This window comes from Egretta garzetta, unplaced genomic scaffold (genome assembly GCF_000687185.1).
Source record: "Egretta garzetta isolate BGI_Z169 unplaced genomic scaffold, ASM68718v1 scaffold4, whole genome shotgun sequence".
Classification (NCBI taxonomy): domain Eukaryota; kingdom Metazoa; phylum Chordata; class Aves; order Pelecaniformes; family Ardeidae; genus Egretta; species Egretta garzetta.
This window is the reverse complement of record NW_009259329.1, coordinates 1934837-1956596: the sequence shown is the minus strand read 5'-3', so window position 1 is coordinate 1956596 and position 21760 is coordinate 1934837. Positions and strand designations below refer to the sequence as shown.

Sequence of the window (21760 nt, the reverse complement as noted above, 5' to 3'; positions counted from 1 at the left end):
AGGGTTTGTTTTAGATTCTGATAAATATTTTATTAAAAACTGATTTTAAGACAATTTTGTCTGCCTCTTCTTATTCACATTGTAGGCTGGTAAGTTTGATCATAGGTTTATGTCATGTCTGTACCAGTAAAACTAAAGAATTCAGGAACTCCAAGGAGGTTCATAGCTCATTTTCTACCTTGCTGCTTGCTGGAGTATGACCTAGTTGTGTCTGAGAGCTGAGCTGGCTGCCTTTTATCAACTTTGCAACAGGTTTTGATAAGGAACAATCTTGGTCACCTGTTTCATAGGAGACAGCTCTTGATTGTGTGCGACGTTACACAAAAGAAGTGTGGGGTTCTAGAGTGAGGGTTTTATCAGTTCCTTCTTTAATATTTCCTTTCAAGAGACATATTTAAAAAAAAAAAATCCATTAATACAATCTTTGCCCCAGAGAAATTATGGATGCCAAGGGTCATTTGCAAAATTAGGGATTAGTGAATGGGATTTTTACACCTGTGACCAACAATAGCCTGACATTACTATGGTGTTGCTTACTAATCAAGCCAAGAATGCGTTTGCTAGAAAAGCCAGTGCTCTGTGTTCTCTTGACAGAATATTTTATTTCAGGAGAGTACCTTTCATGTTGGTACCTCCTAGTACTTTTGAAACATTTAGAAATTCGGTTTTGCAAGTGCCTGTACTTTTTCAGTTTTAGGTGAAGGGAATATGCATTCAAGGACAGCAAGCAAGTCGGTAGCAGAAAAAGAAATGGAACACAAACAGCAATCAGTCTGCAAGATGCATTAGGAAAACCAGACCTAGGTATATTGGCAAGAGCATCCCTGGCAATATGGGACCAGATGAGGAGTTGCATGCAGTGTCCCAGGAACAGATCTATACGTATTCTGGACTCCACGCCTCTCAAAGAATCCTGTGGTCCAGGTTTATTCAGTTTTAATTATGCAGACAGGAGAAAGGACTTTGTCTCCAGGGAAATACTGCTGGCTGCTCTGGATGTAGCTTGTGGATTCTCAGTGTTGTCTTTATCTCATCCCCAATGTATTTTGTGAGTGCCTTGGGAGCAGGGAGCTGGCATGGAGGCTTACACCAGTGAATCTTTGGAACTTTTTGGAGGGAGCGTTTCCTTGGAGGTTTTTAGGGATGTGGAGTTTTGTTTTCTGTGACTGAAGAATCTCCTCCGCACCTTATCTCGGAAGTCTTCGGAAACATAGTAGTAGACAAAGGGATCAGCACAGCTGTTAAAGGTACTGATGGCCAGGCTCACCATGTAGCTGATATACAGGTTGCCGTACAGCTTGCAGTGATAGCTGGAGTAATGAACAAGGAGGAGAACGTTGCTGGGTGTGTAAAAGGCCACAAGTGTGAACAGCACAAGAGCCATGAGCTTCATAGAGTAGGAGTACCGCTTCCCACTGTCCAGGAGAGCTCGCAGTACTGAGCAGTAGCTGAACAGCATCACCACCAGAGGAGCGAGGAAAGCACAAGCGATCAGGCAGATGAAGTAGTAGAAGTAATACCCGTCGTCCTCGTGCCTGGGGAGAACATCGTGGCAGAGAGTGATGTCTGCTCCATACAGGGGATACGACTGCTGCTGCAGGGTCAGGGGCAGGGTGAGGACGGCAGCACAGAGCCAGATGGCGGTGCAGGTGCCGGCAGCAAAGGCAGGGGTGCGGAAAGAACGTGAAAAGAAAGGATGCACCACAGCCAGATAGCGGTCGACGCTGATGCATGTGAGCAGCAGCACTGAGCAGTACATGTTCCCGTAGAAGAAAGCTGTGGTGAGCCGGCACAGGCCTTCCCCAAAGGGCCAGTTGTTCCCCAGGAAATAGTACAAAATCTTGAAGGGCAGCACCAAGGTGAGCAGCAGGTCTGCTGCAGCCAAGTTCATCAGAAAGACAGTGGAGGTCAGCTTCTCAGCCCTGGTGGCCAGGACCCACAGAGCCAGCCCGTTTGAAGGCAGCCCCACCAGGAAGACGAGGGTGTAGAGGCAGGGGATGAGCCGCACTGTGACCATGCTGCCCAGCTGAGGGCGTGCGGCCTTGTGTATCAACAGGTACGTGATGTTGTTAATGGTTGTCTTTTCCCCAGGGATAGCTCTGGGACACAGTGTGGTCTCCAGTGTCGTTACCTGCTCGTTGGTGCCGTTCTGAGAGTAATCTGTCAATAAACGCGGTCTGTTACTTGCTGTTTGTGCAGTTACCCTTGTACTTTGCAGAGCTGCACACTTAACGCTTACCCCAAAGGCTACGGTTTTGCATTTTTTGTTGGGGTCCCTAGGAGCAGTATTCTGTAAAATGCTGTTGTGTGATGGGCACAAAAAGCTGGCTAACAGAATTAGGTGTACAGGAGTAACTGTCAGCAACATTACTGAAAACTTCCACGATTCCTCTGTTGTGTGGCTTCCCACAGCTCACAAATGATTGCGATGTTGTACAACTACCAGCAGGCCAGGGAAACCAGAGAGCAATTCCTCTGCCCAGCTTTCAAAAGAATCCTAAGATCTGAGGCCACGCCAGGGTAAAGTCCTGGCTGTGGATTCTAGCTTTTAGCTAAAGATTTTGGTTTCAAGTGCTCACTGTTTTACTTTTCCTCTAATATTTCTTTCTCTTTCTGGTTTCTTCCACCCCAGTGTTTCTCTTCCATGTCCCCTTCTACCACCTCCTGCTTCAACTAGAGCATGCACGAAGCTCCATTAGAGTGTGCTGCCATGCGACAGCTTTAAAAAATGGGTTTTCAGGGATCCTATAAATGTACCAAGTATCCAGTACTTGAAGAAGCAGCAATTTTTCACCCAGAGATACACACTCACCATCGTAGTCTGGAGAGGCCAGGCAGAGTCCCCAAAAGGCACAGCACAGCACGAGCCTATGTGACAGCCGTCCGCTCCCAAGGGTCTCCATTCTGGTGCAGGCTCCAATAGTGCACTGCTGTGCTCAGAGCTGTGTGGGAAAGGGCAGTGTTAGCGACACTGCTTACGCACTTCCTTCTGCTAGTCCTTAACTCACGGAAGCACCAGGCTTATCCCGTGAAGGATGAGGCATATGGGGGGCTGTCACGACAAGCACGACTGTGTGGTGGCCAAGCAGAGACTTAGCTCCAGTGTCAGACACAGGACTGGGAGGGGCATACGTGTCAAGATCCACAGTGTACTGGGGCTGTGCTTCATCGTCAGAGCTAGATGATGGCTGGAGTGACTCATTTGGGCCTCCTTCCTGCTCCAGAGTATTCCTAGAAATAACAAGTATGGTCAGATTTTATGCAGTTTGAATTTGGTTTAGAGTGTAAACTGAACTTGTGACCTCCTGTGTCAAGCATCCTTCCACCCAAGAGAGACCCAAGTGGCTCTGTGTGAGATTCAAGGTCTTTCCCCACACCCTGATTCAATGTTTTCTGGCAGTGCAAATGGAGAAGATATCATCCCCTCGCAGAAACATAAATGAAGTGCAGGAGAGCTGCAGATCCGGAGTCACCTCCCCAGCTCCCAGGGATTACACAGGGATCTTGCAGCCTCTCCTTGCGGCAGTTAAGGGCTTTTTAGTGTCTGCCTTGTAGTCCCTGGATCAGGCTGGGCCTTTCAGAGTTCTCTTGTTTCTTTATTTCTGCTTCTGCTCCCTGGCTAAACAGGGGACAAAGCTCCTGCACCTTCCTTCTTGATGTGACTGCAGAGGTTGTTCAAAGGTCCTATGGCTCAGAGCTATTTGCGTTTGAAAGAATCAGCACTAGCACCAGCCTGGAGTGCCATAACATACAAATGGTAAGTGGCAAGGTCTCACAGCTTGGAGGAGACACTGTGCTTCCGCTGATAAACTACCAGGAAAAGAGAGAGCAGCTCCATCCAAGCAGGAAAGGGGCCTGACAAGGGTGCACAGGAAACCTCTGCTGTTGGGTAGATAATGGCGAATTTCAGTCACTCTTGCCCAAGAAGAGCTGTGTTTTTCCAGAGATGTGCAGTCTCCCCCCAGTAAACCCCCAAGAGGGTTGAGCACTCTGCGTTTGCTAACAGCTCGGAGCAGTGGCATGCTGCAGCCGTGTACCTGCTGGTTCTATGGACAAGACGACACACATAATGTTGTAAGAGGGATTGGCAGACATTACCTGAACCTTTGAGATCCCTTGCTGCTTGGTGCCCCCTTCTCTACCTCCTTGAGAGCTTAAGTCCCTTCCATGCTCTGCCTTGCACAGCATTGCTGGGAAAGTCCCAAATCCTCTCCCACCGCCTCTGCAAGAGCCCCAGTGTCACCACTTCCCAGTGGTCCTCAAGTGGATAGGCCAGCGGGGCAGGAGGTCACAGCTTCAGAGGCTGCTGGTTTTTAGGCTTTTGCTTTTGCTCTCGGGTCCTCTGCCTGGCTCTGCGAGGGAGTAAAGACAGAAGCTGGAGTCCGGGCAGTAGGAACTGTAAATTTGGTTTGGCAACCCGAGGAGTAGTTCATTTCTTTCTCCTCCGCTTATGAATGGCCTCTTCTGTGAAGGTTGCAAATCTGAGCCTAGCTGCTGTTTGATGAGATTCTTCTATTCCAAGGAGAAAATGATCCTATTTCCTTTGCTTTCACCATATTCCCACATCCTTGTGCCGAGCGTGTCGAGAGGTGGAGTTCCACTGGCAGGGACAGGGAAGATGCAATGTTAGATGTTTTGCTTTTGTGATTCTCTCAGGATTTATGAACCATTACAGAATGACTCATGTGGCCACATATTTTCCATGCCTCAGCCAGGATCCTTTCCATGCTCTGTATGCAAAAAATTAGGCATAATCAGGTTCAGATAGTGTGCAAATCGCAGCCCTGCTTCCTATGGCCAGGTCTCTGGAGTGGAGCAGAGAGAGGTTACTCATTGCTGTATCCTTCATTTTTCAGATGCTGTGTGATCTTTAGTGACTGCTTTAGATGCAGAACAGCTTGCTTGAAAATTCTAATGCCAGAGGTTTGTCACGGCTTGTTAACATCTCTTCAAGTCGTGTGATCCCTGCCCTGTGGGGTAACAATTTAGTTTTGAAGTAATTCATTGTGCAATAGATCATCTCCTGGGAGAAGGCGCCCTTTTATTCCATGGCTCTGAACCCAAAAGATGTAATGCTGGAAAGCAGGCTAGGGATTTTAAAGCTCAGAGGGAGGGTACAAACAGCACCTGGCCTGTCCCATACATTTTTAAGGCTTGGAAGAGCAAACTTTGGTAGGCAAATAATGGGGCTTGCTATTTCTGCTCCAGAGAGTTCTTCAGCTGCAAGCCAGCAGGTGTGAAGACCGAAAGGTTAGGGCAGCTAATACCTGCCCCAGGCTGAGCTCGCATATGCGATGCAGACACAAGAGGCAGCTGACCATGGAGGCAGCTGACCATGGAGGCAGCAGCTCTGCCTTAGCGCCAGCAGCATGAAGCATTTCCACCAGTGTCAGCACAACCTCACATTTTCCATGAATGCAATGCTGGCCCTGCCTTTCCCAGCTGCCGGGCGTGCAAGCGTCTGAGCCTTCTCAGAACCACAAGGCACAGAAAACTTCCACTGACTATTGAAATAGAAACGATGGTCCTTTGAACCAGGATCTCCCCACCCCAGATTTGTCTTTGCAGGCTCTGGCACGTACAAGATGACCTCATGCCTTGGGCGTTCTTCCTGACTTTGCCAACCCACCAGCTCCCCTTCCTCTTGCTTTGTCAGGTCTCTCGCCATCACCCTGAGACTCTCCACAGCTCCAGGGCATCTCCCTGCCTCTCCTCTTCTGCTTGTTCCACAGTTCTCCTGTTCCACTGGGATCCCACCCAATCTTTTCCCTTGGTTATGCCACACCTTTTGTGCTCACATTCTCCTCACCGCTTGTAAGCCTTATGCTGGTGTTCATACTTCTGGGGAGACAGGGTTGTGGTTTTTTTCAGAACTAGCCTTCTGCTTGCTTGGATTTTCACTTCAGAGTGTAGGAAGTCCACATGAAGCCATTTTTCAGGAATATTTGAGGGTTATTAGCATCCCTACAACTCACTAGGTGTTCTGGAATAGATACTTTTGGTCCTTTCTCAGCAAGAAAATGATGCTTGGGGTAGGGGCTGCCTTGCCTGATACAGACAACATCCCTTCTCAGCACTGGCTCTCAGATGATTCTTTTTGGACTCATCCTTTAGCACAGGTGTGGTTTAGAATTGCTAGACTTTAATTTAGTCTTTAAGGTTAATTTTGATGAGTGGAAGGTACTTCTGGTTTCATTAAGGTTGAGTTACTCAGTTCTAATGCAAGGGAGTGGCTAAGGCATGAAGAAAAACTCAACTCATGTTTTCACAGGTGATTCCAGACCGGTTCGCAGCCCCGTCTTTCTCTCTGTGCATCACTGTGATACCAAAACAGGTTAAAAAAACCCAACCCCTGTAACACTAAATACTGAACTCAGGTACTCCTGTTAGCAATTCTTAATTTAATTTCAAAACCCAGTAATTCTTATTCCATTCTACAAACCTGAAAGATATTTTTAAGCTGTCTTTGTCGTTGCCACACAACGTCCACTTGCCGAGATCTCCAACTGCTCTTGGGTGATGTCAGATCTGGCCGTCCCTCCCCGTGAGCACAGGGAATGTCCTCTTTGTGCAAAGTCCAAGATCTCTGCGAGGAGACTTGCATAAAGTGGACTGAGTTCCTCTGAGACACCACTACCATCATTTTAATCAAATTATTCCATGCAACTTATGCATCAGAGGATTGTTATTAGGAGAACAACAGTTTGTTTCCCTGTGAGCAAGTCACACGCTGCACAGAAAGCAGAGTTGCCTTTTGTTATGGCAACGGAAGTGTTGAAAATGATGTAAAGGAAACTGCTATCAGATCTGGGTCACATCACTACAACTTAATTTGCAAAATCTACACATTCATTTGTTGTGCAGAGCTCACAGGGAACACAGTTAAACATGTTATTACCCAGGAATTCGGGGAGGTTGAGGGAAAGGCGGGTGGAGGGTTATTTTCATGGTTGCAGTTGTATTGGCTTAACCTGTAGCAGATGTGCTTAGAGATTTCGGAACTGGAATCAGTCACTTCCCTTGAATGCCTGCTGTATTTAGCGTGTGAGTACTTGGGGGCCAGGCCTGGACTATATTTTTGCACCACACCTCTTGTAGCAAAAGGTACTGCTAGAAATAAACCGATCTGCAAAAAAGCTGTGCTTTGCTGGCACTACACGCTTTTTTGTGACACCTGTCCCCGCGTGGAGCAACTGTGCCACCCCATGGACTCCCCTGCTCTCCTCCAGCCACAGCCCTTTGCTCTGAGAGGCCTTGGCAGCAGGCACGCAAGTACAGAGCCACGGGCACTACCACTGCACGCTGCTTGCCGGAAATGTCTTTCCCTTTTACGTTAGCTAGGGCACTAGCTTACACATGCTTACTGCCCACTAACTTCTCAGAGCAGGCAAGGTTAAAGATTTGCTGCCTGCTGGCCCCCTGGAAGCGAGTCGGCACTCATCTGAATCATTACGTCCTGCAGCCTGTCCTGCAGCTGCTTGAAGAGAAGTTCATCCAACTTTCCAACTGCATTTTTCTACCATTTCAAATTCAGTTTCAGGTGTGAGAAAATCAATTCCGGGGATTGTCAGAAAGTTTAAATTAATTTAAAACAAATTTAAACCAGTGAGAGCTGCAGACTTTTAAAATCAGTATTTTATTTTACTTGAATGTGCAAATAAATATAAAAAAAAAACTACATTCAAAGAGCTGGCAAAGCAATTACAAGCCCAAAAGCAAAGATCCTTCAAAAAAATGGAAGAACAAACTCTTGAATCAAGGTCGCGCTAGCAGATACACAGCGGTCGAGCTTAAACTCTCAGACATTAGCAAGCCACTCTCAAACCTGCACTGCCCGCTTATTCCATTCACATAATTTGCTACTCTCATTTCTGAGACAATAGCACTGTAAAGGGCAAAAGTCTCACTTAATCTGATCAGATTATAAATTAAGGTTTACAAAATAAGGATGCTTAAAAATACCTGAAGTACACTTAAAATGGGGAGATGGAACAGGATGTTACCCTCCTACACCCTGGTATGCTTGGAATCAAATGCATTTTAAGCCACAAGTTGCAACCTATTTTCTAGTAAACATTTTTCTGTATCATAAAACCATAAAATTTGGCACAGTTGTCATCTCCACTGCAAGACAGCAGAGAGGTGAACAGGACTGAGGTGCATTTTGTTGAGCTGTCTGGAAGCAAAAGGGGGACGCTGTGCTTTGCACTGGGCTTGTCCCCCCGCCCCTCCACCCAGCCCTCACGTAGCTACACAGTCAGCATCTTTATCACTTACTGCAAGAAGAGCAGGGGAAGAACCTTCACATCATTTCGGTAACCAAAATTTAACAGGGACACAGACACCTAGAACGTGAGTTCTTGATGAAAAGTTCTCTGCTGGCAGTGGTTGTGCAAGTGGCCACAAATGCCAGAGACTGGCCTCCCTCCTTCCCTCCTACAGATTATTTTTGCAAAAAAGACAAAGAGTCAGTACAGTTTTCTATTAAACGTACCCCAAAGGCCAATTTTTCTACTGTCAAGTGAGACAATTGCAAAACCAAATGTTGTACAGTGGAAATAACCCAGGACAAATCCTACAGGCTGCTACTTAGGTCTGGCAGAAATTATAACCGAAAAATCAAAGCCACAGAAAATATCGGGGTGGGGAGCTGATTTCTCCAAAAGCCAGGAAAAAAAGTTGGAAGCAGAGCTGAAAGGAGGCTGGGCCTGCCTCAAGACATGATGTCTGTAATATACTCCATGGACAGTGTGCTTGCCCTTGGCCCCTGAAAAACAAGAGCGAAGTCACAGTGGGGCTGCAGGACAGACACAACTACATTTTCTTGATTTTTCAATAGATTAAGTCAGACAATTGACGACGTAGTGTTCTGCATGGTTCGTGGTAGGTTTTTTTGTTAGGTTTCATTGCTTAGAAGAAGCTTAGATAAGAAGTACAGACGGTTCAGTGGACAAGCCTGTCGACGACGGTTGTGGCTGGATTTAACACTGCCCATTACAGATTTCCATGTGTCACTGCAAATACAGCATCTGTGCTGACCCAGCAGAAAGAGCAAAGTATCTGGGACAAACCTCAGATCCAGTGCAAACACTGTGCTGCGAGAGCTCCATCTACTGATGTTGCTGAAGTGGTACAACCCAGCGGAACCACGGAGTCCGGGCATGCACAAGGAAAGCGAAGCGCCTGAGGACGCAGTCTCCAGAGGCTGCCAATTAACATGCAAAATACGGAGAAAAAAAAAAAAAAAAAAAAAAGAAAATAGGCCAGACCTCGCAATGGATATTCCTCCCCACGCACACGCTCCAAGCAGCTCCAGATCTGAGAAGGCAGAGTCTGCAGCAGGTCATTAAGTTCACAAAGCAACAACACGGGATCCGGTGCACATCTGCAGAGGGATAGCTGACGGCCTAGGCTGTCTTGCACCGCAAAATGCTCTCTTGCCTAGCACTGCAGCTCAGAGAGCTTCTTCCCCTTAGTTCATGCTCCAAAATACTTAGTTGACGAGTGAGAGTCAGAGCGTTCAATACGCCATTCACCCTTCTTTCAGTTTTGGCATTTTTCTCACCAGAGCACCAGTAACAAATACTGCATTCGTTGCCTTATTAGCACACACAGACAATGAAGCAGCCCAGAGCGGGGCTAACAATCTGTGCCAGGTGCTCTCAGTCCTGCTGGCACTCGGAAGTTTCATTGAAGAGTTCTGCAGGCTCCAAGACGGCATAAATTCAGGAAGATGGGGAACATTAAACCCTTCAAAAGTGGAAGCAGCTGCCAGCATCTGCTCAAACACCAGCCCCACTCCATCTCTCCAACAAAGTCACTAGTGGTAGTTCGCCCAGAGGCTGACCCCCTCACTCAGCCTTCCAGTATTGGCTGGTCAGCAGCGGCCTAAAGCTAGGAAACTACTAAAAAGTGTGTGGCGATGCCAAGAGCCCTCTTCCCATAAAGCTTTTAGAAGTCTCTTCGTGATGGCTGGAGGATTACACTGCAAGGAGACAAGTCTATGCCATATGGAAAATACATCATAATCCGAAGTAAAATGCTGTTTGGATAAATATCATTAATACATACATTGCATTCCCACCACTATTCTCAGAGTAAATGTATTTCACCAGCGACGCTCCTATTCGTCTTGGTCCCAGGAACAAGTCTCTGCTCACGGTGAAGCTGGACGGCGGCTGTACTGAACTCTGTATCTGTTCACTGGGACCCCATGGACATTCACCGTCTCACAAGTTGTTTTACAGGGCACCATCTCCTCGTCTTCGTCTCCCATGAGCCAGTCTTGAACTACATCCACTGCCTCCATGGTCACGTTCTCTTCTAGCCACCTATTGTGCCACTCTTCAAACTGCTGGTGATGCTTCAGCAGCACCATTGGCTGGACCTGAAAGCAGGACAGTAAAGATCACTGAGAGGTTTCTGGGGGAGAAGCCAAAACCTTCACCTCTTTGTGTGTCTGAGGTGTGCACGCTTTACAACACAACACAAACAGTGTAAGAGGAAACCGCATACCTGCATTTAAAGATCTCTATTTCTTAATGTTTGCCACTCCCCCTTAAAATTTGCACGGTAAAGTAAAGGCTGCTAAACTAAACCAAAGTACAGAGCATTTACCAGCTCTCCTCCATGTTTCATCCAACACAGAGTAGTAACTTCTGGGTGTAGTTTGCAGGAATTCAGCCACAAGACTTCTTATCGGTACCTGTCTTTTGGCTCACATCCTCAACCTCTGCTACTGCCTGAGCTGCAGAGAGAGTAATAGGAGATGCACCTGCTTGGCTCGGCAGAGAGCTCCCCGCCTGTACATGTAATCCTCCGAGTTCATGATGAACATCATTTTGTGGGTGTTGAGCTTGAACCGGCAGTCCACGTTGCAGGCACTTTCAACCCCAATCAGCCTCTTCCAGGAGCTCTTCACTTCGCTACGCAGAGCTCTCACTTGCTTACATTGCCACTTGCGAAACTTTTTTAGGTTTCTATAACAAAACAAGGATTACGAAGCATGTGTCAGACATGGTTATCTGTTCTCTTAAGCCAGCAGAGCTGACAGCACAAGTACGAAATTTGTGTTTCAATTTAGTTTTCAGACTTTCTCCAGGATCCTTCTCCACACACTCTGATAAATACTTAGTGAAATGGGAACAAATTAGACCTCAAATTCCTCCCAGAAGGGACCGCTTAGACAGTCCCACTCCATCCTAAACACAGGTTCATGAACAAACCTCAATGCAGCAGTCATAAATTTTTTTCTGCAGCATTCTTATGCAGTGCACTGGACTAGAGCAGCCCCTTTGGATCTCACATTTCCCTAGCATTTCTTGTATGGCACATCACCTAAAATCACTGCCACACATGCGGAGAGGAAGCAGCACCAGCTGCTGCAGGTGTGACTCAGGAGAGGAAACGTGCTCACCTTTGCAGAAAGACCGGTTTCAGTAAGAAGCCATCATTCTGGTTGTTTGGAGCTCCTTCTACCCCAACGTACTGCTCCATGTAGTTAGCCAGGTGCTACACAAGAGACCAATTTCAAGTCGGATTTTGCTCTCATCAAGACAAACACCACTGCAAAGAACTTATTTCCAAGCTGGTTTTTACGAAGCTGCTGGTATCTCACTCAACCCCAAGCTGATTTATGTTGAAACTCTTTTGCTAACATACCCATTTCTGCCAATGACCACAGCCCCTGTGTAATCTTCCCACCTCCCAGGTAAACTTCTCCTCCTGGCAAAGTCTCACAGTTTGGCTCAAGAAAGCAGGAAAGCATTCTTAGACATCTGCTTTGTCCATGGTGCAGTAGACTCCATGGTCACTGCGACATTACCTGGACCTCCACAGGATCTTCTGTCTGGGTTTCTTCCGTATCCAGAAGCTCAATGGTCATGATCACCTGTCCTTTCCGCTGAAGAAACATTACCTGTAATAAAGTTACAGGCACAAGATATTGGCCACATGAGTCCACAATAAAATGCTGTACCTTCACAAGTCATTTGGACAACAAATACAAGCTAGGAGAGAAGTAAGCAAGGCTGAAAAGTGAGGCAGTGTGCCACTTCACTGTCTACGCTCTGGTTTTGGTACCCTCTCTCCATACTGCTCTCTCTCACCATTGTGGCCTTGGAGCTTCCAAACCCACTTCTCCCAGGTAGAGTGCCACAGTCACTTTGTGAAGTTCCCTGGCAGCAAGTTCTTACCTTGAAACAATTCTCATCCGCCATGCAACGTTCAGCCTTCCACTGATAGCTGGTCTCCTTTGCTGCCCGGACACACCTAGAGGATAAGTTACCTCCAGCAGCACCGCGCTTCCTTTCGTTCAGGTAGAGCTCAACAACCTTCAAGCAGATGTCATCGCTCACTAGATGGTGAAGCTTCCATTAAAAAAGGGGGAATTCAGTCAGCAAGTCTGGGCCAAGAGTAAACTCCAGTGTGTTATGAATGCAGCACAAAACTCAGCACAGCATCACACCTCAGATGAAGCAGCAAAGTTTTAATTTCAGAGACTTCACACATTTCACTCTCTCTCATCACTTTGCAATAAAAGGAACAGAGAAGAGTGAGGGGCTGATGTGCCTTAACTGTAACAAAACTACAATTAGAAGACAGATTTGAGTAAAAAGGACTGGGTTTGGGTTTTGGGTTTTTTTGCCTTAGATGTATTTTGGGAATGGCGGAGTTTTGAAAAGACTGGTACCCAAAAAATGTTGGAAAACACCAACTCTTCCTGAAGTAAATCCCCTTTGGTGGTCCCTGTACTGAAGCTGAACTATCTCACTGAACTTCTGTTAGAGTGTTTCCTCTAAATATGTAACTTTTCTATGAATTTGCTTTAAGTTTAGCAAGTCCTTGCCTTACAGGGTACTGTGAGAAAGTTATCTGTCTATAGAAGGGAGATGTGCGGCCCCAAACACACAGCACAGCCATCAAATTAGTTACCTGGCGGACAATATTCTGCACCAGTTTGTCCATAGTAAAGCCAATATAGGCATGGATAGTGAACATCTCCCTCAGAGTGTCCTCATACTGCGTTGGGTCAATATTCCCATCCAGCAGACTCCTCACCATATCCAGGAACGCGGGGTAGTACTCCTCCAGTTCCACCTCACCTGGGTAGGGGAAAAGCGCAGTCACTTAGTGCATGTGAGAGGCAGAGCGAAGTCAAGAAGTACAAGGGACAGCACTGCTCAACAACCCTGACATTCGGCATCGAGAACACGCTGACGGACCGTTCTCTGTAAGGAGTGCTGACAGGCTGTAACAGTTTTATCTCATGCACTCCCATGACTGCCTTGTCTAGTTAACTATCTCGTTGTGGAGCCATTTACATTTTAAGTCAAAGTAACAGATTAATACAATGAGACACTTGAGAACATCCGACAACAGTGGGCTTGCGAGAAGTCTCTATGAGCTACCCGTGAGATCCCTCAGAAGATAAATTACAAAGTAGCTATCCTGTTAAATTAGCTGTAGCCACAAATCACAAATATACTGGAGGCTTGCACCTCAACATTCCGTACAGACCTGCCTGCCGGTCTCAGTTACTCAGATACATACAATCGAGCCCTAGCAACCAGAGCATTAAGAATGGACTATGTCCCAGATTATTCTTACTTGGTTGCTTCAGTCTTAGTTCCATGGCTGGATCGTTGGTTTTTTCTTTTCTTCCCTCACAAAGGAGTTTCTCTCTCTCTTTTTCAGTCCGATATTCTAGAAGCTGCTTCTGAGCTTGACGATAAATCTTTAGGAGCCTTGAGCACAGAGTCTGGTGAAGGCGGAGGAAGAAATACCAATTATTATTGACAAAGAATAGACTGTAAACATCATCCAGAGTGTTGTGGGGCTCAGCAGCTGTAACATCACAGAAGGTTGCTTTTGCCTCCAAAGGACTGCTTGGAGGCCCAGGCACGTGTTTTTTCCGTAGCTCAGGAGTATCCAGGTTCTGCCCCTGATGGTTTTCTCTGTCCTCATCTGTTGATTCTTCAGAAATACTGTGCTCAGGGGGCTGAGAGAAAAACAGCTCAGGTATGAAGTGATGCACGATCTGCCGGATGGTTGCTTGATCCTCCTTTTGGATAGTAGGCTGCCTTTTTACGTAATAGCTGATAAGAGATGCTGCATCTTCCAAAATCTGCTTATCTTCATAGATAAAGATAAGATGAGGCTCATTTGTGGACGAACTTCTCCCCTCCGAATGCTGCTCCTGATGCTGTAATCAAGAGACAAACAGATAAAGATCCTTCCAATCCATGCTCAAGAGCCATTCCTGCCAGAAGAAATAAGCCAGTGTTAACGCTATGCTTAGGACAGTCATTTTTGACTGAGAACTCTTCAGAGCACTACCGCTTCAACATGGTCCCAGGTGCTATGTAAACTTCTAGGGTATACTATAAATGAAGGACATATAGGATGGATTATTTACTAGCGTACGCACCTCGTCATAGACACTCTCTATTTCATTCAGCAAGCTCTTGGAGCGCAAAGCTTTGGTGTCATTTTGTTTGAAGTTGACGGCCTGGTGGTCAAGGGACTTCAGGTAGGCTTTCTCATACTGCTCCCGCCATATTTTGTTGAAGCCCTGCTGGGCCTCCCGCCATTCCTCTTCTTTTGCTTTCAATCTGCATAAATGTATAATCTACTTCAGTTCAAAAAGACAACCACAGGAATACACACAAAGCATTTTTAATGTAGCCAACTGTGATGCACCAAAAACTTCTCAGTATTCCTGGAAGTAATAAACAAAAAAAAGCACCACCACTGAAGATGAGCTATCCTTTGAAACAACACCTACAGGAAAGAGTTGTTTAAAAATGCTTTAAAAATTCTGTATCAGTTTCTTAAAGAACCCAGGTGAACACAGGAGAACGGGAATTACCTCTTAAGAACAACAGGAACTGCAGTAACTGGGTTTTTCTTAAGACTTTCAATGATCTCTGGTGCTTTATCACCATAGATGCGATAGATGGCTCTGCGCTGGATCACTTCTGATGTTCCTCCCAAGCAATCATCCAGTCGAAATTTCTCCTGATCCTCTTGAGTCAGTCGTGACAGTTTTTTCTGCACACTCTCCAGCACGCGTATTGTGGCTAAATTGGTCTCCAAGACAACATCCAACTGTTAAGAGTTCACAAAAGACAGTTTAAGAACAGGCATAGCAGGAAAATGGAGACCAGCGGCGCCAGGTTTGTGGCATGCATTCCAGCCCCACTGGGTGGAGCTAAGAAGCATCAGCCAGGTTTCTTACTGGAAAATATACCTCGGCCAGTTCTCCCAAAGGTAACATGCTTTTTAGAACTGGACTCAGGCCTAGAAAGAACTATTAGACTCCAAGCAAGTGGAAAACACCAACCTCTAGCTCAAACCAATGAACACTAATAGAACTTTCAGCATTTGGCCGCCAATTGATTCAGTCAAAATCCTCGTAGCTAGAAGTTCTGCTTCCTGAGGAGGCAGACAGGCAGACAGCAAGCTCACTAGCAGAGGTACCTCAAACCGCTCATCTTCACAGCGGTGCAGCTGCTCTTCATAAGGAGTCTTCTTGGAGCTGACAAAAGTGGAGTCTTCAGACCAGGATGGAAATGAAACCCAGGTATCGTTTAACACCTGCAACAGTGCAAAGACACGACATTGAACAGAGCCTTATGAGCTTAGAGCCCTTCTCATGCGGTCCAATACTTCTCTAGTTTATTTTTGCACAGTTGATCCCTGAGTTTCTAATAGAAGTTTCAGACCTAGTTCACAAGTCACAGTCATGACTGCTCCTCAGAAGATCAGAGGTCTGTGTGGAACTGTGCCAGGGCCCCGCTCAGAATGCTCGAAAGCACCTTCACTATCATCTCACAAACCACAGAGATCACCCTGCAGTAATCAGCAACTGTAAGTAAAGGAGACAGAGTTGCCAACAGCAAGAGGTGGGAGCACCTGTGCTGTAGTTTTCTGTTCTCAGGGAGAACAGCAGCACATAAGACACTGCCTCACCGTGCTCTTTCAGGAGAAAAACTGTTTCTAAAGGCCATATTGATCCACTGCTAGAAAATTAATGTCAGGCTATTTAATATTCTTTTCTGTCTACAGGAATAAATTTGTGTATGCACACAGACTCAAAAGACGTTAAAGATGTGATTTGAGACGGGTTTAGATAAAATTAGTGAAATGCATGTGGATACTCTTACTCCAATAAATTGGATGAATAACTGATGTGAGATTAAAGCTGGCTAATCAGCATTAAAGGGGGGGATCCACGTGCTGTCGCACTAACTACCCCACTTCAAGCTACCTAAGTGCAATGAGTGTTCAGGGATTGAATAGGTTGATCCAAAGTACCTCCTTGCAAATGGCTGTTCTTCCACTGCACTTTGGCTGCTGATAGGTTTTTGGGAGAGCCCGGTAACTTGATCCTATGCGCTTGCAGGAAGCATAATCGATTTCCCGACTCATTCCATCCCCAGATCGGTCGCTCAGTGGAGAAGCAAATGAAAGCTCTTTCACACCAAGAAAGGACTTGAACTGTGCAAAGAGTTCTGGGAATTTCCTTCAAAAACCACAAATAAGCGTATTTTGTTATTTCACTCCAACAGTTTTAGGGTGGCTAATGCGTGTCATAAAAGTGAGCAAGAAAATCTAAACATCTGACTCTTTAGTAACTTAGCATCTCAGTGAGAAATCTTTCACCAATGTTTTACCTCTGTTATCACTCTCTCTGAATTACTTTAGGGATTTTTTTGACTTAAGGCAGGAAACAATTTCCCTTCACAGCTTCATGAATACTCCCCTTAACTGGCTGAGGACCCACGGATCCTTGCCATCTGACTCTCCCTCTTCTGCTGGAAGCCAAACAGCACAAGAGGCTCACACCAGAGCTAGAACTATTTATCCTTTTCACAGCTCTGTTCTGAGATTTCATGTTTATACCTGTATTACATTTTGAGAGATTAGAACAGGGAGTATGAACAGAGACCATCCTCCAGAATTCATGAGATTCTCTACCCCCAGTGATTTAGAATTATATCATCAGGTAGTCTGCTGCTTGTGAGGCTTTCAACTGGATGCACAGCCAGGGGAAAACATCCTCCCCAAAAGGCTCTTTAAGAGTTGTGTAGATACATTAAAAGATTCAGATTTTATTACTCCATTTTTTGGATTAGCCTTTAATTTCTTGCATCTACCTGGGAGATATTTCTGAAGTTAAATCCAAAACTTCAGCAACAAAGTTCACAATGTCTATCAAAAAGTAACAGAGTAAGACCTAAAAAGTACGACACAGCAGAGAAGGTACTCAGCAACTTACCCTAAAAATGGTGTAACTAGCTGGAGCAACTCAGAGCCAGAGACCAGCTCCTGGTTGAAGAGAGCAATGCAACGGAGAAAATTTTCGTAGACTTCCTGACTCTTTAGCACCCTACGCACCTAAAGCACAGTTTGGAGAGAAATGATCAGGTCACTTGAACACCACTTTCATTTCGTTCATATTCTGATCAGTCTGTAAAGTGACAAAGCTCTGCCTACGCTGCAACATAAAAAGAGAATATGCACAAAAATGCCCAGTTTCAAACAATAATCTACTAACTACAGATGGCACCGTGAGGAAACATCACTGAAAAACAGAGAAAAACACGTCTGTAAGAGACCAGCGTTCAGGAAAAGGTTAATTATCATTTTGAATTAATCTTCCAAACCTTCTATTTTGTCTTTTCTTGGTCTGTCTTTCTCTACCACTTGAAAAGTCAGGCAATTGCTAAGTGCTGACACATAGATCGTATAGAAAACCACCCAGTTAATGGTTGAAAATAAATCCACAGCACGTGAGAACGACCAAATACTGACCTTGTCAAAGAAGGAGAACTCTTGCAGTGTTCCATATTTTCCCACTGTCGCTACTGACAGATCTTTGGTACCTCGCAGTTTCATTTTCTTCTGTTAAAAGAAAAAACAGTTATCCTTAAAATGTTGTGACTCAAATGATACCAAATTCCACTTTGCTGACATATAACAGCTCTCTGCAAAGGCTGACACTCAGTATTTCCCAGATAGCAATCTAGCATTGCTGTGTCAAGTCCTCCACAGCAATCTCTAGCAAATGACTCCCTGCTAAGAAGAAACAACAACAATAAAAGATCACTTGAGAAAGAATTCCAAAGAAAGATTTCTTTGCAGAAGCAATAAATTGTCCCTTTCCAGGCTCAATACTTAGTGCATAAGATCTTGACATTTAGTATTTGACATGTTACCACACACATTTAAGCATACTTTAAAAATTCCCTTTTCCTACAGTAAATTATTTTGAAATTTTGGTTCTCCTATCACCTCCAGACCTCAAAGATGCTGCCCATTACAACTTTATCTAAGCAATTATCTAAACACAACGAGTAATATCAGGTTATTCTAAGTTTTTAATTGCTAAAAGACACCTTTGCTGGGCCGGAAACAGGACGCAACAGCAGTGGTCTGGATCGCTTTTTGCTGTGTTCCAGATTCTTCTCATGGTCGGTTTTTTGGACACTGTTCACTTCGCATGGTCCATTTCCTGTGAACTGAAGTAAATAAATAATGATTTCAATGTTCTTTTCCCAGTTGGCGCACATAAAGAACCCTATAAATCTGAACAGAACACTGAACATCTATTTGAGTCACTTGTTCTGTGAAATTCCAAACAATGAAGAGGAGCAAAGTTCTGGCTGTATGTGTTCCCATAATGTTTTGCATTCCTAAAGCTTCTTTATGTATTCTACCTACAGAGATTATTCAATATTCTGCCTCATTCTAAGCATATACATACCAAAGACCTTTTAGCCTCTGGGAGGAACTGTCCAAACTCAGAAAGCAGATCCTCCTGTCCCCTGAAGAGATTGGCTACTTCGGTAAACACTTCTTCCTCTGACATGCCTCGAAAGGGTCGGCCTTTAGTGTTCAGCTGTTCTTTCTGAAAAGATAGGCACAGATGTTAAACAGAATCAAAACCCCACCTTGCTGTGCAAGGGAACTCATCAGCTCAGCCAAAAACCTCATGCTCCACAAATTTGAAACGACTACCAGATGATAGCCCAGGGTTCTCACAGTGCATCCTTTTGCACAGAATATCACCAAATCCACTAAAGGTTGGAAAAGACAGATCTAGATACAAGCCCTTTACACCTCAGACCCTGGGAATTTCCACAATTTTCACACTTTGGTCATTTGACATGAATATCGATGAGGCAATTGTTGGACAAAGGCTAGTGCTTGGGAACTGTATAAGCCTGTTCAATCAGCAGACATTTCATTTGACAACTACTCGTTAAACAGCTGCAGTGCAAACCCACAATCGCTTACATGGAAGACTTTTTACCTGGTAAGTATGAAGAATTTCTAAAAAGGATCTGTAAATTTCTGGATGGTCAAGAAAACGTGTTTTGATCTTATTCACGTAACTGATAGCATTATTGAACTCTACAGAATCAGACTCCAAAGGAATTTGGGATTTATCTTCTTTGTATGGAAGCTGTTGCCTGAACTCCTCGGAGCAGTCACTGTGATTGTGCGAATTCTCCTGTGAGTAATGCAACAACAGCCCGCTGCCGGGGAGAGCGCTGGGCACAGGCTCCGAGGGCACCTAGTGGCACAAGACACACAAGACAGTGACTTGTACAGAAACACAGCTCAAGTTCAACAACAATATAGCATCAGGATTTTCAAGCTGTTTAGCTAAAAAAGATTACCTTGTGAAAAAGGAAGAAAAAATATTGAATTAGCCAACAATTTTCCCTACCTACTTTATTACCACCATCAGTTAAAAAAAAAAAATCCCCTAAGTCATATCTAGCTTATGAACCATCTGACTCTTGACCGCTTTTGACTGTCACTGCATTATCCGCTGCACTTGAGCGGGTGCAGCAAACACACACCGCAGTTTCTGTTACCACGGTTTTATTTCAGAGGAGCTGTCAGTTTTAAGAAACATATTAAAATGTAAAGCTCTCAAACTTCTAAGCAACAGAGAGATCTAAGGGAACTGAGACATAAAAGATATTTACTGCTAATTAGACCACAAGTTCATCAGCAGAATTCAGGTAATAGCTCTGTTTCAGCCTCTACAAACACAAAACAACAACAAAAAGGAAGAGGAGGCCAATATGCACCCATCTGTGTTACAGCAGATGTCTTTCGTTGCAGGATGTTAGCAATTGCATGACGGTACGTATTTTTTTGCTTATTGCCTGAACACATTTCCCAGTTCCTCAGCGGAAGACTGGAAACGCAATTCTTCCAGGATCTCTTTTTGAAATTTGTCACTACACACACCACGGATTGAGAATCTATATAAATATGTCGAGCCAATTACAAATTCAGTTTTCAAATCTGACTGAAGCATTTGAAGTGGTGCTTCATGCAGGAATATCACTCCTATGTAAGCTAAACTAACAATTAGTTTGAGAATAAATATTTAAATTTATACTATACCCATCATCATAGACTTTGAAAACCATATAAAAACTTCAGCAACGGGCCATACACGTAAATCTACATAGCCTAAAATGTGCAAGAGATGTGTATAGCGACATATGTAACAGAATTTATTTAGAGAATACGAGCTCTATAACCTACCTGACTATTCAAAGGTGATTGTATGCTTAACTTCCCGTTCTTTGGAATTTCTATCCTATAGCCCAGAGGGAGAAAAGCATTGAATCCTACAATGAGGTCGGGATGCTCATGGAAAAGCTGTGAAACACGTCGGATTACTCCAGGTGTGTCAATGCTAAAATTGAAGAGAGTTTGTTATTTGTGTTCAAATCAGTCATACAAGTTAAGCCTAGCAAATTACAGAGGTACGTGAAGCATCTGGCTGCTTAGAGATGCAATTTTTTAACAAGCAAGTTTGGGAACCTCAGCCCAAGCAATTAGCCCAAGCAGGGGGAATAACCACCATCCACTGCAGCCTCAAACTGGGAGTGTTACCCACAGAGAGGAGAAAGGAGTGTGCAGGTTACCCAAAACGGGCATGACAGCCATCGCCTCTAGGGCTGGCAGGTCACAGAGAGGCTCCGCACTCAAGCTTCTTCACTTATTTTCCAGATCTGCATTTCAGAGCGGGGAGTAAAAACAGATTTGCTTTTCCCTGGGGATTTCATCTCTGGAAAATGATGGGATGGACACAGACCCTCCACCTCCAACATCTAGTGACTGCACTACTGAGGGACAGGCCAGCAGGGTGGAAAGACTACGTGAAGGCTGGGGGACCTTGCAAAGGCAGAGAGACCCCCGCAAAGGCAGAGAGACCCCTGCAAAGGCAGAGGAGCTCCCCGGAGCAGCCCTGGGGCGCAGGGCCTGGGCTTTACCTCTGGCTCTTGAACTCTTTCATGATCTCCAGGAAGCCGTTGTAGGTGGCGGGGTCGCTGCCAAAGCGGATCTTCACCTGGTCCAGGTAGGAAAGCGCATCCTCCACCTGCAGGGTGAGAGAACACGGGTGAGGCCCTGAAAGGGGGATCGGGCCCTGGGGCACCCCACGGTCCCAGAACGGGGGCAGGGGCACCCCACAGCACTAAAGGAGGGGGGAACAGGCCCCAGCGGGAGCCCCACGGCACCGGGGAAGGGGGACCAGCCCATGGAGGGGCAGATGGTACCAGACGGGGAGGCTGTGAGGAAGACGGGCCCCGGCGGGGCACCACCGTACGGGGGCAGGTGGGCCTCACGGTGCTGGAGGGCACGGAGGGGGGCACGGTAGTGCGGAGAGGGGAACAGATCCCCGGGGAGCATGACCGCGGTACCGGAGGAGAACAGCCGGCCTGGG

At 45.6% G+C, this 21760-nt stretch overlaps 2 protein-coding genes across 2 annotated transcripts in view; both read right to left on the bottom strand.

The window, feature by feature from the left end:
- Positions 1-58: 58 nt before the first annotated feature.
- Positions 59-4689, bottom strand: F2RL3 (F2R like thrombin or trypsin receptor 3). Its single transcript, XM_009636705.2, has 3 exons — positions 4099-4689; positions 2813-3231; positions 59-2160 (listed from the first exon to the last, which is right to left on the bottom strand). Exons 2-3 carry the CDS (start codon positions 2901-2903, stop codon positions 1085-1087), a joined length of 1167 nt encoding a protein of 388 aa, XP_009635000.1. The 5' UTR covers positions 2904-3231; positions 4099-4689; the 3' UTR covers positions 59-1084.
- A 3005-nt stretch (positions 4690-7694) lies between these two features.
- SIN3B (SIN3 transcription regulator family member B) overlaps positions 7695-21760 on the bottom strand; it is a 16173-nt gene continuing 2107 nt past the window's right edge. Inside the window, exons 2-19 of the mRNA XM_035892329.1 lie at positions 21309-21415; positions 20575-20728; positions 19319-19582; positions 18770-18913; positions 18402-18524; positions 17818-17907; positions 17282-17400; positions 16318-16525; positions 15481-15597; positions 14870-15108; positions 14429-14612; positions 13609-14203; positions 12934-13103; positions 12195-12368; positions 11825-11917; positions 11417-11511; positions 10775-10979; positions 7695-10387 (exon numbers count right to left, since the gene is read on the bottom strand). Of these exons, the coding sequence (XP_035748222.1) occupies positions 10157-10387; positions 10775-10979; positions 11417-11511; positions 11825-11917; positions 12195-12368; positions 12934-13103; positions 13609-14203; positions 14429-14612; positions 14870-15108; positions 15481-15597; positions 16318-16525; positions 17282-17400; positions 17818-17907; positions 18402-18524; positions 18770-18913; positions 19319-19582; positions 20575-20728; positions 21309-21415 (3312 nt within the window). The 3' untranslated portion in view covers positions 7695-10156. The remainder of the gene's footprint in view (positions 10388-10774; positions 10980-11416; positions 11512-11824; positions 11918-12194; positions 12369-12933; positions 13104-13608; positions 14204-14428; positions 14613-14869; positions 15109-15480; positions 15598-16317; positions 16526-17281; positions 17401-17817; positions 17908-18401; positions 18525-18769; positions 18914-19318; positions 19583-20574; positions 20729-21308; positions 21416-21760) is intronic.

What these genes read in the sequence shown, in the direction of transcription:
- F2RL3 (XM_009636705.2), bottom strand. Translation starts at nt 2,903, where the DNA reads ATGGAGACCCTTGGGAGCGGACGGCTGTCACATAGGCTCGTGCTGTGC. An exon ending in GGCCTCTCCAGACTACGATG is followed by an intron (nt 2,161 to 2,812) that starts GTGAGTGTGTAT and finishes GTTTATTGACAG; the next exon opens with ATTACTCTCAGAACGGCACC.